The sequence below is a fragment of the Microplitis demolitor genome, chromosome 6, assembly GCF_026212275.2.
Source record: "Microplitis demolitor isolate Queensland-Clemson2020A chromosome 6, iyMicDemo2.1a, whole genome shotgun sequence".
Classification (NCBI taxonomy): Eukaryota; Metazoa; Arthropoda; class Insecta; order Hymenoptera; family Braconidae; genus Microplitis; species Microplitis demolitor.
Window position 1 is genome coordinate 8,589,832 of NC_068550.1, and position 18,044 is coordinate 8,607,875.

General features: G+C 26.9%; 1 protein-coding gene across 1 annotated transcript; it reads left to right on the top strand.

Annotated features, from left to right (window-relative positions):
- The first annotated feature begins 5,947 nt into the window (after window positions 1–5,947).
- On the top strand, window positions 5,948–17,941 carry LOC103570614 (uncharacterized). Its single transcript, XM_008548407.3, has 6 exons — window positions 5,948–6,551; window positions 6,618–8,060; window positions 15,884–16,004; window positions 16,080–16,673; window positions 17,357–17,494; window positions 17,581–17,941. Exons 1-6 carry the CDS (start codon window positions 6,093–6,095, stop codon window positions 17,697–17,699), a joined length of 2,874 nt encoding a protein of 957 aa, XP_008546629.1. The 5' UTR covers window positions 5,948–6,092; the 3' UTR covers window positions 17,700–17,941.
- The last annotated feature ends 103 nt before the right edge of the window (window positions 17,942–18,044 follow it).

The window sequence follows — 18,044 nt, forward strand, 5'->3', positions numbered from 1 at the left end:
GCTCAATTTCTTAATCTTTTTTTTTTCAAGTCATGTATTTATCTGAAACAGTTTAGTTTATATAGTCATATAATTTATAAAAAATATATGATAGCAAAATCAATTAGATATAACATAATTTTCTTAATATCACTTTTTCTTTTTAATATAATCATCATGTATAGGTCAGATATTAATATTTACACAATCATATATGTATCAGATATAGTTTATTTATGATAAATTATTTAAAATAACTATATTTGATAAATATATTAAATACAGTTTTTTGTATTGTCACTTTATCGTTATATTTCTTTATAATTACTCATCATATACTTATCAGATACGGTTTATTTATTTGAAATTATTGAATGTAACAATATTTGATAAATCTGTCAGATACAATATTTTGTATTGTCATTTTTTCTCGTTTTATATTTTTAAAATATCATCATGTATGTATCAGATACGGTTTAATTATAGTCAATTACAGAAAAAAAATAATATCTGATAAATCGATCAGCTATCTCGTGATTAAAAGTTTTCTTTTTTAATATACATGCGTTTTTTTTTCCAATTACAAATACTAAAATTTTTTATTAAATTAATTAATTAAATAAATAATAAAATTACATAGATTAAATTAACACAAAAAATTAATTTTTTATAATAAACATTTTAAGTAATTGAATTATTTATTTAATTATTAATTAAAAATTTTATTAATTATTATTGATATTTATAAACTAAATTTAAAAAAAAAAAAAAAAAAAAAGAAAAAAACTATACCATAGAATTTAAACAAAACCGCCCATATCGATATAAATATATATAAAGAAAAAAAATTAACTAAAATATGAAAATGTTTTTTTAAACGGGAGGGGATAACAAAATATGCGAGTGAATAATTTTAAAAAAAATATATAAATAAAAATAATGGCCATTTTACATGATAAATTATATAAATATATATATATATACAAAAAAAAATAAATATAATTAAATTATAACAAGAAATAACAAATACAAATTAAATAAAAAAATATATATATAGCGTTAGTAAATTACTAACAAAAATTAATGAGAAAAAAAAACATTATTAGTGCGATTGATAAACAAAAACAAAAACACTGTCCTATATGCTTTTTACGCGGTGTGGTACCTAATAAATTACCTCAATAGTAATGAGAAAATTATAAGTCATATACATAAAAAAAAAATAATAATAAAAATAATGACAATGACGATTAATTAATAATTATTATAATTTTATTATTAATTATTATAATTTATAAATTATTAATATAAAAATATAATAATTGATAATTAAGTCCCATTTTGTTGAGAAAAAATTTTTTTCCGACAAATCGCGATTATTTTATCTCGTATACACAAACAAAGAATACAAAATATAATAAATGAATAAATATATATATATATAAACATATAATTATAATGAATAAATAAATAAAAAATTTAGCGATACGACTGATTTTGTTCGTAGCAAAGTAATAATTAAAAACAAAAAAAATGGATTTAAAAAATAAAAAATGAGTAGGTAGTAAAATTGTGAATTGTTATTTTGTTATTGACTATGCGAAAATGTAATGAATACGTGAAATAATTAAAAATATCTGGTAAAATAACTTTTTTTTTTGCAAACGTAATTAATAATTATATTAATAATATTAATAATAATAATAATAATAATAATAATAATAATAATAATAATAACAATAATAATAAATAAATAAATGAATAATAAATAAAAATGACACGCATAATCAATTACTAAGGGATTTAAATTGAAAGAATATATATACATACATATATAAATATATATATGTATATATATTGATGATAAATAATAAAAAGGAATGATGAAACGTATGACAATGACAATTAGATTTTTTTACTGATGTAAACAGTTTTTAGTGTCATTTGTCATATAGTGTAATGTCATTTTAAATAAATGAATTAATTAATTGATTAATTAATTACTGAGGATTAACGTGGAGATGCCATTGCACAATGAGAAATAAAATAAAAGTGGGATGGGTGTAAATTGAAATTAAAACACAAAGATTATTGATAATGATAAAATTGATAATGATAATAATGATAATGAGAATGAGGATGATGATAAAAAAATAATATAAAAACAAATAACAACGTAGTTAGACGTTTGTATATGAATAAAACGTATTTTGGAAATAAAAGATTCTACAATTTATCATTAATCCCATGAAAAAAAAAAATAAATAATTAAATAAAAAGAAATTTAAATAATGAAATATGTACACCTCTTATACAAGTGTATAAACGACAGACAAAGAATAAATAAATTAATTAAATAAAAATCATACTATGTGTTTATTTATTTTTTATTTTATATTTTTAGGTGATTAAGTCCGGAGAATATTTGAGTTGGTAATCAATTCATAATTAGGTGATTTGAAAATTATATTTTTTTCTTCGTGTAATAAGTTACGTTAATATGAAGCTGCGTTTTATTCAATAAAAACAAAAGAATCGAAATTTACATCCTTTTAGCATGGGAAAACTTCAACGACGTTGTTGCAGTTCTTAAAATTGTTATTAAGACTTCAAAATTGTACTGATTTTTTATTTTTACATGCAGAACAAGATTTTCGGTGGGGAACGAAAAAAAAATCCTCATCTAAAACGAAGCACCCTATTATAGGTGACTTCTCATATATAATCATGCGTACTAATTAGAAGGGACAAAAAAAAACCTTTTTTCTACGATAATAAAACCATTTGGCAAAGTTAAAAAAATATTTATTTAATGGACAACTAAACTATTTTATAGTGCCAACAAATCCAAATATTAAAGCAAAATATTACTATATTAACTCTAGTAAATATTACTTAGAGACAAAAAACTATATTCATTTAGAATAAATATATATATTTGTTCGAGGTTTATACATATATATTTAAACCTAATTACTATTGATTTAAAAAGTTATGGTGCTAGACAGCAGCAGCGGAAATAGTTCGGTGCTCGCCACTAGATCGCGCCCACCACTTGAAGTGTCCCTGGTAAGACACTTATTTCAGAATTATTATATTCTCAACTTAAAACATTTATGATACGGGTCTCGATAAATTGAATTGCGTGAAATGGTGCAGAAAAACAGTCGACCTGGTCTTTCTACTACCTTATGTACATCGTTTTTTACACGCCCGGCTAAACTGTTCTTTATTAGGGTCTTCGATTTTATTAAATTCTATATTTGGCTAAGTTGAAATGATTTCATAAGAGGCAGCAATCGTACTGCAAGCAATTTGATTCTGCCTCTTTATTACATATCTTGCATGTAAATACCTCCTTCTCTGCCATCGCTTTTACAAAACCTGTAGCTTAGCAAAAGCTGATTCTTCGTAATATCTTTTGACCATATTCAGGTTTACTTGTTCGTCTAACAAGCCTTCAGGTAGTTTTTTCTTCATATCTTCAGAAATGAGAATAGCTTGTTTACTTTTTATCAATTCCATTATATCGTGCTCCGCCACGACCCGTTGCAAAATATTATTTATTTTTTCTTGGTGATTCTTATTTTTAAACGATGTTGCATCAAATTTTAAAATTGGACCGTGTGTTTTTTTTTTTTTTGGACGCCCTCGTGTGTTTGCGCGTTCTGTCATTATAATAGTATTTGTTGAAGAAGACGAAAGATTTAGCGGTTCATTAATTTTTTCCGTCTCTTTGCTTGCATTAAAATCTTCTTCTTGTACAATTAGATTCAAGTCAGAAACGCTGAAATCCAAAACGAGCATATTCTGCTCATCAACCTAGTTGCAAGCAGAAACAAATGATTAGTTAATTTTTATTTTGAAATCAAAAAGTCAATATTATCAAAGCCGAATGTAGTTATTTTTCATTTAAAGTTACTCTGATTAAAAAATCGAATTTGAAATGATTGGAAAAATCTAAATTATTTCATATTGTATCATATCATAAAATTATGATTTGAAATAATTCAAAAGAGTTGAAAATTTTCAACTTCCGATTATTTTGAATTGTAAATTATTATTTGAAATAATTAAAAAAAATTTGAATCTTTAATATTGCAAATCAGTCCACATCGTTAAATCAGGCTGCTTTTAAGTATAATTTTCAAGTAAATCGTTCTTAATTATATAGAATCATGAAAAAGTCAACTTTTGAACTTCGTATCTTCATATAAAAATAATTTTCTGGAAAAAGGCTAATGAATATTTTCGAAGGAGCTTAAGTGCTCTAAAAAAAAAGTCTCTTAATAGTTGTTTTTTAGGATCTGGATTTATTTAAGACTTTTAAGTCATATAAATAAGATAATATATTAAAAACAATAACCGTTATAGATACTCTTTAATCATCAGTTCACGATTCATAGATATTTTAAACGGTTCGGAATTTTAAATCGTTTTCAATCCTTTTTAATCATCAATTGACGATTCGTGACGATTTAAAACGATTAAAACAGTTTGGATCCTCACAAATCGTTTTGTCTAATCAGGGATAATTAAATATTATTTTAAAATGAGGGATTATTTATTGAACATCGATTCAACATGAAATTGAACATTGATTATCTAAATTAAAAATATTAAATCCAGTGCTTGAGAATATACATTTCTCCATCTGCAGCAGTGACGATACGTGTGGTAGAATAACATTTTAAATCAGAATACAATAGACAATGATACATTGTCAAATAATACCTGAGTTTCGTATGATTGATAATTTTCATAAAAATAATATTCATTGATATAAGTAGTAGTTAAGATTAATATATGTTCAGGTTATATTGGATATATACTATATATAGCAGCGCTCAATATATTGAAACTGCTTTCATACTATTCAGCATGGGACTCAGTACCATTCTAGCATGGCTTTGATTACTATGCTACAAAGTAATATTTACCAGTAGCATGATTACTATAGTATGGTAAATATTACCAGAAGAATGGTAATCATTCCCATGCTACATAGTAATGATTCCTATGCTTTAAAAAATAGAACTGGTTACCATGTAGAATGGTAATTATTACCATTCTCTTTCTCTCCGTGTGGCGAGCTACGTTAGAACTGCTGGCAGCGCATTTCGAAGTGCACCCACAGAAAAAATTATTCAGAAATTCAAAATCAAGAGATTTACATACAAATCATAAATATTTGAGCTAAAAAACAATTCATTTGTTAATTAACATACAAAAAAAAATTCTAAATTAAAGTATTTCAATCTCGGGGGAAACTTATATTACCGAACACTTCCTTCCAAATAATTAAACTTTTACTACACACAACACTTATCCACATTAATTATTACTATTTATATACGTTAATTAAACTATTCGATTAATGAAGTTACGAAATCCGATAGTTAAACGAGTAAAATTCGGAATTTAACATCCGCGACCACTTTCAGATCCCGACCTCGCCAGCTGCTGATACAAACTGAAACTGAAATGAAACTGCGTTCCGCAGCCTTAGTGCAACAACATACCAGCGCCTACGCGAAAGTTCTGACGCGCAATTTAAATTTAAAAATATCTGAACTAGATGGCGCTGTAATATATTTAATGCTTTTGCTATTATGAAGAAACCAAAATAAATAAATGCTAATATATATATATATATATATATATATATTTTTCATGCTTATAATTAATAAAGTATTATTTTAAAAATTATAAAAAAAAATCCTTAAGTTTCTATCCTCTCTTTTAATTTTTCTTGTGAAGTAAAAAAAAATTAATTTGATCATTGGTACATGATAAAATTTTTAATTATCTTACTCATTTAATTAATTATCAATAAAATACATAAAGTGACTGGCAATCGGTTTCTCTAAATTGCCATTTTTTAATTATACAATTTTCTAAGATCTATTATTCAAAGTTCAAAAAAATGTTTAATAATTCCCGCCACTAGGAAGCGTGACGAACTAAAGCAAAATATAATTAAAAAAAAAAATCAAATGAAAAATATTTTATTGCTCACATGAACTATATTATATTCTAGTTTGTCGATATAAAGCACATAATATATCTTGTTTTTCATGTGAGTGTTGAAAAAATATTTTTCATTTAGAAAAATGGAGACCAGCAATAGTGAAAGCAGTGATAATAAACCAATAACACCACAAGAACAAACCGAGGAGTTAAATTCTGAAGAACAAGACGAAGAAGAGGCTCAAGTTTCTCACAGTTCTGTTCCCGAATATTCCAAGGATAAGTACCTCAAAGTCTATGACAACTTCACAGCCTGGCGTAAAAAAAATAATTACAATGATGTTTCGGAAAAAATATTATTAAAGTACTTCGCTGAGCTTCATAAAACTAAAAAACCTTCAACTCTTTGGAGTCAGTACTCGATGCTAAAGAGCACCCTGAACCAGAATAACAATATTGACATTGCCAAGTACAAAAAATTACACGGGTTTTTAAAAAAACTTGGCACTGGATTCAGAAACCAAAAAGCTAAAGTACTGACCAAAACAAATATTTCAGATTTTCTTAATAAAGCACCAGATTCAATATATTTAGCAGAAAAGGTTATCAATAATTAACTAATAAATAATAATTTTAAAGTTTTTATTTATTTTTATATATTTTTCCAGGTTATTATGATCTTTGGAATTGTCGGTGCTTGCAGAAAACCTGAATTGTGTAATTTAACAGTCAGAGATATTGTCGACAATGGAACAAGTCTTGTTGTCACAACCCCAGCGACAATGGGAATTCAACGAATGCGAGAGTTCACTATCGACGGCGACTTTTACACGATGGTTAAAATGTATTTAGATTTACGACCGAAAGATGTTAAAATAAATCGAATATTTTTAAATTACCAGAAAGGAAAGTGTACCCAGCAGCCAATTGGAATAAATAAAATTGGAGGTGTACCCAGAAAAATAGCAAGATTTTTAAAGCTACCAGATGCTGACAAATATACAGGACATTGTTTCCGTCGTACCTCCACAGAATTGCTTGCTCATGATAGCACCAATATGCTGAGTATTGCCGGAGGATGGAAAGCTAATAATAAAAAGGGAAACAATCCTATACAAATTTGTAGTAAAATGGAAGCTAGTACTATTTTAAAATCATGTTTACCTGAAACAACTAAACCAGCAGTTAATCAAACTCATATATTTATTAGTCAGTTGCCATTAAATCAGAGTCAATTGATTACTCATCAAGGACAGTTGGTTACTAATCAGGGACAATTGGTAACTAATCAAGGGCATTTAATTATTGATCCAGGACAATCGGTGACAAATCAGGGACAATTGATAACAAATCAGTTTCAAGTTAATCAAGGACATTTAATTTATGATCAGGGACAATCAGTAACTAACCAAGGACAGTTGGTTACTAATCAGGGACAATTAATAACTAATCACGGACATATAATAATTGATCCAGGACAATCGATGATTAATCAAGGACAGTTGATAACTAATCAATTCCAACTAAATCAAGGACAATTAACTACCAACCAATTGCCAGTAAATCAGGAACAAATGATTACGCAGCAAGGACAATTGATAACTAATCAGTACCAAGTAAATCAAGGACAATTAAATACTAACCAATTACAAGTAAATCAGGAACAATTGATTACTCAGCAAGGACAGTTGGTTACTAATCAGGGGCAATCAGTAACTCATCAGTTTCAAATAAATACTAACCAATTACCAGTAAATCAGGGACAATTGATTACTCAGCGAGAACAGTTGGTTACTAATCAGGGACAATTAAAGACTAATCAACTGCCAGTAAATTCGGAACAATGTAAGACTAATCAGTCATCGGAAAATCAAGGAAAATTAAATGATAATCAACAAGGAAGTCCAGTTCAGTTAAATATTCAGCAAGTAAATCGTGTTAAATTGAATACTAATCAGCAAGGGGATCGAGTCCAATCAAATAGTCAGCAAGTGAATCGGGTCCAATTAAATAATCAGCAAGTTAAACGGGTCAAATTCTATAATAACCAGGGAAATCAAGTTAAAATAAAAACTAAACCGGCAAGTAATAATGAAGCTCCAACATCAAAAGTAAGTTACTATTTTAAATCAGTGCTATTCCAGATAACCATTTTGTCTGCAATTTGACACAAATTTACTACGAGAACTTGACTACAATAAGTTGACGTGCGCATAAGTCAGCGGTACCTTGCTGGTAAATTTCTAAGCAACTGTTTTGCTTGCATTTAATGCAAGAAATTATCTGTGTCAAGGCAACAAATCGCAGCAGTCGATTGATGTCAAGTTTCTGGTTAAATTGAAATCAAATTGCAACCAATCGTTTGATAGTCAGATGTTGCTCTCAACTTGACAGCACATTGACAAAAAAATTTTTCTCCACAACTTAATTGCGGGAAAAGTCTAGCTATATGGGTGATTATTATTATTATTTACTCAGATAGCCAAGATGACGGTAAAGTGATAACATCCTACTGTCGCAACTTGTTGCCAAGTTGGATACAGTAAGCTTGCGGTCAAAAAGTTGCAGGAAATTTTTTGTGTTAACTGTACCACAAGTTGCAGCTGTAAATTGTCATCAAATTTTTGAAAAAATTTAAGGCAGATTAAAGTCAACAGTCACAATGTATGAAATTGCTGACAAGTTGTTGTCAAATTGATAGTTACTAACTGACATTCAATTTTTTGACGAGAAAATTTGGTTATCTGGGATAGCCAAAGTTATACTAACTTTTTTTTTTATAATTAAAAAAATTTGTTATTAAGGAGGTTCAAGCGAAACTAGTGAGTCCAAGTAGTGTTGAAATTTTTTTGCTTGCTAAATTCTCCTAATAGTTATAAAAATTTATAATTTTAATTTATAGTAACATAACGAATTGATAAATAAATAATTATTACTTATTTAATAAAAGAAAATAATGAAATGACTTGGTTATTTTTGACTGATATGATTTAATAAAAAGATGTGACAACAGCGCGTTTTAACTTCTTAAACATCGATATTCAAATTAAAGCGGGAAAAATTTATTTCTAATCTCGTCTCTCTTTTTAATATATTTCTATCTTTGTTTGTTCTCTCAGCTGCTTCCGCGACGTTGCCAAACTCTCAATAATATGTGTCACTTTCGATGAACGAAATTAAAAAATAAAGTTTAACTTTAATTATTTAAATAACTACAACAGTAACACTCTATTGTTAAAATCTTATCATCTTCTAAAAATATTCAAGTTTATGGCTTGTGGTTTTTTATTTCTTAAACTTGGGAGGTTAATAATGAAAAAAATCGAATAAGTCATGACGGAAACTTGTCCGCCATAAGAGTCTGTGTATAAGAACTTTACAAACGTTATTTTTAAATCTTTTTTTCTAAGAAACTAGACAGTGGATCATATTCAAATTTTGAGAATACATAGATACAGAACTTATTCATCTATATGTTAAGTTTCAAATCTTAAAATTAGAAAATCCTTTTTACATTAAATTCGCTCGAACCTCCCTAAAAATCTGTAACCGATTAAAAATTATTTTTAAAGGGTTTTCTCTACTATTTTACTAAAAATGATTTTTTTTTAATTTTTATTCGACATCTAATTTTTGGGCTTTATAAAATATTGCGAAGCAAACCCTAAATGGTTACTTATCAATCGGTGACCTATCGTAGAATATCAATATAGATTTCTGTTTTTCCCACTGCAGTGATGTTATGAGGTTATAATCACCCTAGTCCCTCTAGTCAAAACCGTTATTACCTTTTTCAAACGCACTCTACCATTATCATAACAACAAACGTAACTCAACATTAAATATTTTTAGAATGAGTCGTACAATTTATACAGTACATTTTGTTTAAGAGTTATTACATGTTTTTATCATTGATCATTTTCACAACGCTAATTACAATAAAGTTTTAAAAAAATAAAAAATGAGTGTTGAAGAAAGTCTAGCACCTGAGAATGAACTTTCATTAAAATCAAAGAGAATTTACGAAATTACCTACAAAACATTCGATAGTTGGAGAACCGCTCATAAATTAACGTCTGTATCACAATCAATGATGATTGAATATTTTGAAGAAATATCTGAAAAATATAAGCCATCTAGTTTATGGTCAATATATTCAATGTTAAAAACAATAATTTATTTAAAAGAAGATATCGATATTGGAAGATATCGTGATTTACTTTCCTTGTTAAAAAAAAAATCTGAAGGATTTAAGAGTGAAAAATCGAGTATTTTAACTCCTCAACATATTGATAAATTTTTGACTGAAGCTCCTGATGACATATACCTGGCAGTAAAGGTAAAACAAACAAACAATTTATAATTTGTGTTAATTAATCCATTTAAAAATAATTAATTGTATAAAATATTTATAGGTTGCATTAATAATTGGAATAAGTGGAGCTTGCCGGAAAGCAGAATTAACAAATATGAAAGTTCAAGATATTACATCAGAAGGCAATCTTCTTGTTGTCAAACTCATAGATTTTAAAACAAAGCGACCAAAAATTTTTACCATTGGCACTGAATTTAGTCGTATTGTAAAAAAATATGCAAATTTACGACCGAAAAATGCTACCAATGATAGGTTTTTTTTAAATTACAAAAATGGTATGTGTACTGTTCAAGTTATTGGTATTAATACATTTGCAAAAATGCCTGGACGAATAGCTAATTATTTAAAATTGGAAAATCCAAAGTCATACACATGCCATACTTTTCGTCGTAGCTCTGTAAATTTGGCTACCAATACTGGAAACAACACTGTAACCTTAAACCGCCATATTGATTGGAAATCACTTGCACTTACCAAAAGCGACACTCAGAAATCTGTACAAACCAAAGCTAAGATTTTTAATGTTATAGAGTCAGATGTAGATTCATCCTCAACTTCTGAGGAAAATAGCAATGACGAATCCGTTAGTCAGTTGATAAAAGTTCGAGGAGTTGAAGCAATCAATGTTGGAGCAACCACATCAACAGTTGTAAGATCTTTATTGAATGCGTTGATATATGAATTTTGAAAATTTTTTTTGTTACAACTATTCTAAAAAAGAATTTACGATTAATGGAATTTGCGGACTATGCATGCACTCTTACGACTCATGATAAAAAATATGAAAACCGCTTGACTCTGCGGGCCAGCTCCAAAACTTCCCACTGTTTTCGAGATCAGGAAGCTCGATAACATTATTATTTGTAAATTTTTGAGCTCCTGAGCTCACAAAGCTGTTAGACAGACAAAAACACATTTCACTTTAAAAAAAAAATAATTTTTGTCTGACGATATCTTTGGAACAAATAAATCGATTCAAGTGTTCTTGGTGGCAATCGAAAAAGTTTATCAAAACTTAGAACTGCTTACATTTTGAGGCAAATCGAGGAAGTAGTTTATGAGTTATACGCAAAAAACCTAAAAAAAAAAAAGTAATTTTTGTTTTTCGTATAACTCGTAAACTACATGACCGATCTACTGTAAAATTTAATCAATTTTAAGTCTGGATGAGCCCTTCCGATTGCCACCAAGAATGCTTGAATCGGTTGATTAAAAAAATTGCCAATACTATAATAGTATATTACACACCTAGAGAGGAAAGTAGGACATATTAATCCGCGTAGTGGATTGGGACGTCCTTCCTCCGAGATGCGTATACGATTTTTCACCAGATATACACCTGAAAGTTTAAATTTTTGCTTTTGTTTGTAGAAATAATGGCGAATGCCCTAATTTTTATCATTTATTTTCTCATAAAAGAAATAAACGATTTTCTTTCCTCTGAAAAGAACAGGAATTTAAACTTTCGGCGCAGGTATGGTGAAAAAAAATATTTCACTTCACCAGTTATGCAATTTACTATTAATTATAATGAAGAAAAAAATTTGCTCTAATTTTACTGAGTTCATATTTTTTTCTATAATTTAATTAAAAAAGTGGAAGATAGTCAGGAATAATTTCTTGGATTCCAACACATCATCCGTTCAAAATTAGAATTACGGAATTCGTACCAGAATCAATAAATTCCTTATTTTTTTTTTTTAATTTTTATAGTGGGAAATTAAAAAAAAAATACAGATTTTTTTTACCATTTTACCAAAAAGTATTCTTTTTTTAATCATCAGTAGTTAAAATGAATAATTTTTTTTTTACTCAAAGACTTTAAAAGATTAGAAAAATATAATATAAATATTATCAGATACTTTAGATATGTAAACGCTTCTGAAATTGATTGAAGCGAGCTTTAAAAAATATTATAATTATTTCTAGACACGCTATAGCGTGCGTGAATAATCTTACTATAGAAAACGTATAAAAATCATCAAATGAACCTCGTTTACACCCACCACAATTACATGAGCATGCGCAAATTAAATAACGAGCATTGAAAACTACCATATCTTAAATCTTATGGTTGTCATTTAGTGCAATTTCATAACCTCATAAAAAATAGTTATAGATATATCAATTTTATATAAATATATATAAAAAATATCATATTATTTAATTAAAAAAAAAAACTTATTTTAATTATTATAAATTTTAATAAACGATGAGTGAATCAACAAATGAGAGTACACCGCAAAATACGCCTTCTCCTGCACCAGATGATCCATTAAATTTGTTGCCTAGGAGATCACAAATGCTGTACAACAAGACTTATGAAAAATTTTTGACTTGGAAAAAAACAAATAATGAAGCTGCATTCTCTGAAAGTGTTATTTTATCATATTTTAATTTTCTTGCTGAAAATTTATCACCGGCAACGTTATGGGCACAATACTCAATGCTAAAAACAACTATTTTGCTAAATGATGGTGTTAATATAAAAACTTATGCAAAACTGACATCATTTTTAAAACGAAAATCTGTTGGATATAAAAGCAAAAAAGCTAAAACATTAACATCAAGTGAAGTTGAGAAATTTTTAAATGAAGCGCCGGATGAAATATATTTAGCTTCTAAGGTAAAAATATAAATAATAATTAATATTTTCTAAGTTGGGTCAGCATGCGCACAAAAAAAAATTATTATTAGTAATTAAGATGCATACAGAAAGGTTTTAACTAAAAAAGATTTGAGGCAGTAATTTAATTGGTAATTTAGTTCTGTAATTATTTTTAGAGAAAAATGTTACTACAGGTTTTTGTTTTTTTTTTTTTTTATTCTATTGTTATTTAGGAATTAAAAAAAAATTCATTTGTTTAGTTTTTAGCTGAATTTAAATATGGAAAAATATTTTATTTTGAATTAAAGTAACTTGGTAATTATTGAGTTTAGATGAAAATTTATAATGATCTTTTTTTTGTAGGAAATTTGAATCTACACAAGTTTGTAAAAGAGTATTTTTATCAGATTGTTGATAAACTAATTTAAAGTACTTGGTATATACTTTCGAAAATTCAGTAACTAAAAAATTGTTAGTCTCAATTAAAATATGAAAAAAAATGTATGACAATAATTTTTTGGGAGATTTAATTTTCTACAATTTTATTTATCTTCAAGTTTATTCTATCGCCAATACTTCAGTTACAATTATCTAATAAGTACGATCTGAAAAAAATCAAAATAAACAAAACCTCAAACATTATAATCTCTAAAAATAATAATAGCTCGTCTAATTACCTTGTTATCACGATCTCATGACTCTCATTCACGAGCATTACAAAATTTAAAAAAAAAAATAAATAAAAAAAAAATTCGTTGATTGTATCTTTAGTAGAAAAATCTTCAGGTTGAGCTCTGAAAATGTTAATAAAGGGTTAACGAGACAATAATTAAAGAAATAATTATTTTTAAAAGTCCTCAATGTCCAAATCATCGCTGTATTAACATAATTATCATCAATAATCAATAATTAATAATAATAATAATAATAATAATAATAATAAATAATAATTAACTTTATCTATTGTACATAAAACAATAACACTAAAAGTTTTTTTTAAAATCTGAGTAACCTAGTATTGAATTTTATCATTTGTTTACATGATAAATTTTATTTAAACGCACGCTTACCAACTAATTTCATACGATTTATATTAATAATTTTTAATTGAATAAATAAATAATTATTTTCAGGCAATACTAATCTTTGGTATCAGTGGTGGATGTAAACGTGATGAATTGTGTAACATAACGATAAGTGATGTTAAAATTGTTGATTCAACGACAATTCTTGTCCAATTACCCAAAACAAAATCAATAATTGCTAGGTCGTTTACTATTGTCGGTGCATTTTGTGAAATAATAAAAAAGTATATGGCAGCACGTCCAAAAAATACAGAATGGAATCGTTTTTTTTTAAAATACTACAACGGTAAATGCTATCAACAACCGATAGGAATAAATAAAATTGGTGGGATTCCTAGAATAATCGCTAATTACTTAAATTTATCTGAACCGGAGTTATATACTGGCCATACATTTCGACGTACTTCTGCTAAATTATTAGCTGATGCTGGTGCCGATTATATTGCAGTAAAACGACACGGAGGTTGGAGATCTAATAGCGTTGCTGAAAATTGTACTAATAATTCGTCAGAAAATAATGAAAAAATTACTAATAATGAAAAAATTGCTCGTACTGAAACTCCGCCAACTGAAGAAATAAATGAAGTTTGTGATGACGATAATGAAAGTGATGATGAAATCCAAATAGAAACAGAAAAAGCACCATCAGTATTACCTCGAATAGAAAATAATAGAGTAATTTAAACTATTATTTATAATTGGACGAAAATAAGCAATAACGTGTCAGCCCACAAAAAATAATTTTTGAGATTTTTATACTAAACGATTCCATAGTAACTAAAAAAATTTTTTTTAATAGTTTAGCGTTGAAACAAAATTTTTTAAAATCATAAAATCTAAAATATCGTTGACGCAAATTAATTATATGAGATAAAACTTTTTGCGAAATGGAGTTAAGTAACTTGAATTTAAATACTAGATTGCAGAGAACCATACATTAACTAAAATAAAAATTAAAGTAATTTGGGATGCGATTGCAAAAGTACTAAATGAATTTAGATCTGTGATACAAATATGACTTTCATCATGAATTTACTCCAACTTTTCGTCTAGTAAATTCGCATCAATTCTAAAATTAATTTATTACGTCTTTGAAGTAGACTTGAGATCACTTTGATACAAACTTGACTGAATATTTACTGCATCAAACCTTTTGTCAAAGGTTTCTTGTTACAAATTTTTTTTTACAATATATCTACTATAATGTATTTTAGTAATACAGTGTAAAGTTATTTTAGATTAACTGAATATATTTGTCAAGTATGATCTTAGTAATTTGTCAAATCTGAATCAAGAAGTATGAAACATTTTTGAGAATTTGATTGGCTATGTTATATTTTGTGATACAAAATTTAAGTTCATTTTTCATGGATTTGCTTATTTTAGATCTTCAAACTATTATATTTTTTTTTTAGAGTAATGATTAATAAAATCACATAGAAGCCATTTGTGCTTGAATAATTTCGAGATAAATTTTATTAAAAATAATTTTAAATCTTTAAATGGAATTTTCTCAAAATGTTGGCTATGTTAGTTAACATTTTATTGCTTATCTACGTCAATTTATAATTAAAAACTTTTTTTTGTTGGTCATTTAAATCATAGATGGTTGATGTAGTGGAACTAAATGATATTCGTTTCATAATTTTTATACGTTTCTTGTATCAAATTTTTTTTCACACCCACCTGTGTGCCTAAAAGTGATTTAAATATTTTTTAAGCTCGTTAAAATTATGAATTGAAAAAAAAAATCATTTTTACTTTGGGTTCATATTTTTATCTACCATTAAAAAAACATATTTAAAAATTTTCTATCCATTAAAAAAAATGTGTAGAATCTTTATTTAATTATTGTTGTTATTACAGAAATTAAATCTTGACGGGTTTAAATTTGTGGTCGTGGAAATAGACAGACGGATAGAAGTAGTCCAGAAAGGTTGGTCACCTCCTGAAGGTGCTGAGTACGTGAAACCTCATGCAATATTTGGTAACACTTTTTTTAAAGAATACAATGGCTACAATATGTAATTAATTAATTAAGAATAATATTTTATGATTTTAGATTCTTATAAAAATGCTTCTGACTTTGCTGAAACAGTAAATGTAAAAAAAACTCAAAGACCAGTTGCCGAAGTTACCAAAGCCAATCCAGAAGTTATTTCTATTGACGGTGATAATTCGTCAAAACGTTTTACTATTAAAGTTAATAAGAATATTCAAGGAAAGGTGGTCGAAATTAATAAGAATATTCCTAGAAGAATCGTACCTGGGAATTTTAAAGCAAATTATCAAACAGTTGCTTCAAAAGTTATCAGGAGTCAATTTAAACTCACGAATTCTGGATCTGGTATTGCTTCTGGTGGTGGTTCTGGTTCTAGTTCTACTTCTAATTCTAGACCTAGTTCTGTTACTGCTTTAGGAGTGAACAAAAATCCTAAAAGAATAATTGGTACTATGGTAAATAAAAGTACTCCAGTGATATCAGTAGCTGGAGGTAATAAAATAACCAAAACAAAAAGATTTATTGGAACTTTGGTCAATAAAAAAGTAAATAATAATTCTTCAGTAACAGCACCAGCTGAAGTAAATAAAAATGTTTCACAGAATACTAATAATTCTGTACAACAAAATTTGGAAAAACAAAATCTCAATCCAGGTAATTATACTATATGTATATGGGACATTCTACACCAAATCGATCACTTTTTTGCTGATCCCTTTCAATTTTACTCAAAATTTCATGATTCTGAAGTTAACAGACAATTGAAAGTTTTTTTTTCTTCAATAAATCGATTCAAAAAAAAAAAAAAAAAAAAAAAAAAAAAAAAATTGTTTTGAAAAAAAAATTCAAAAATTATTAGCCGTCGGCTAACTTCAGTATCATAAAAATTATTGATCCTTTTTTATAAAACCAATATTAATTTTTAAAATTAATTAATACCCAAGTAGTACACTTGGCTTTGTGACATCTATAAGATATCAGTTTTTAGACATTTTTTTGTCATATTGATAAGGCACCAACATGTTGATAAAGCGATCAGAAATTTATGTCACAGAAAATATATCAACTTAAAAGACCTGACACAAGTGACAACAAAAAGTTAATTACAAATATTAGTAAATAACTTATCCGAATGACTTTTTAATTGACATAAGACAAGAAAAACAACATAAATTGTCTCCGGAACCAACATTTGCATCTCATATCTATACCGAAAAGGTGACTGAGACAAAAAAAACTTATCTTTTTAAAAGACATCTTAAAGTTGTCTCTGTGCTACTTGGGTACTTTATATAAAAATAAGCTAAATTATTTATTAAAAAAATGTATATATCCAGGAAATGTGATCATCGTCGTTGAAAAAGTTGACAACAGTTCAAATCTAATAACAGGGGACGTTAATCCGACTACGGCACAAGTTGAGACTGACGTCAAAGATCCAACTCTAACATCCAATCCTCCTCCCCCTTCACAAGGTTCATTATACGTTATAATCAAAATTAACAATTATCATTTATTTAAAAAAATTAATTATTAAACATGGCTTTTTATTTTTAATTAGAAACTAGTGAGATTCTTGAGCCGACAATAAAAGAAGACCCGACAATCAAAGAGGAATTTATAAACGAAGAATTTATCGATGAAGACGATCTCATGGTAGTTGATCCTCTAGAAATATGAAAAAACAAATCTTAATATATTTTTTTAAATAATAATAATAAATATTATTTATAACTAATTTTATTTAAACTATAAACGAGTTTTAGTAGTTTTTTATAAAAACGTTAAGTATTTTAATTTTAAAAAATGGCGCTATTTTTAAAACAAAATGGCGTTGTATTGTAAATATTGTAATTAATTAAGTTAAGTTAATTAATTAGTTGGTTAATGATAAAATAAATAATTTATACGCTATAAAAATATATATATTTGATTGTTTTAAAATATTTTTGGCATCAATATTACAATTTTTAAATAGTGGAGAAAAATTTCATCATGTGACGTGTCAAGAAAAAATAGTGGGGG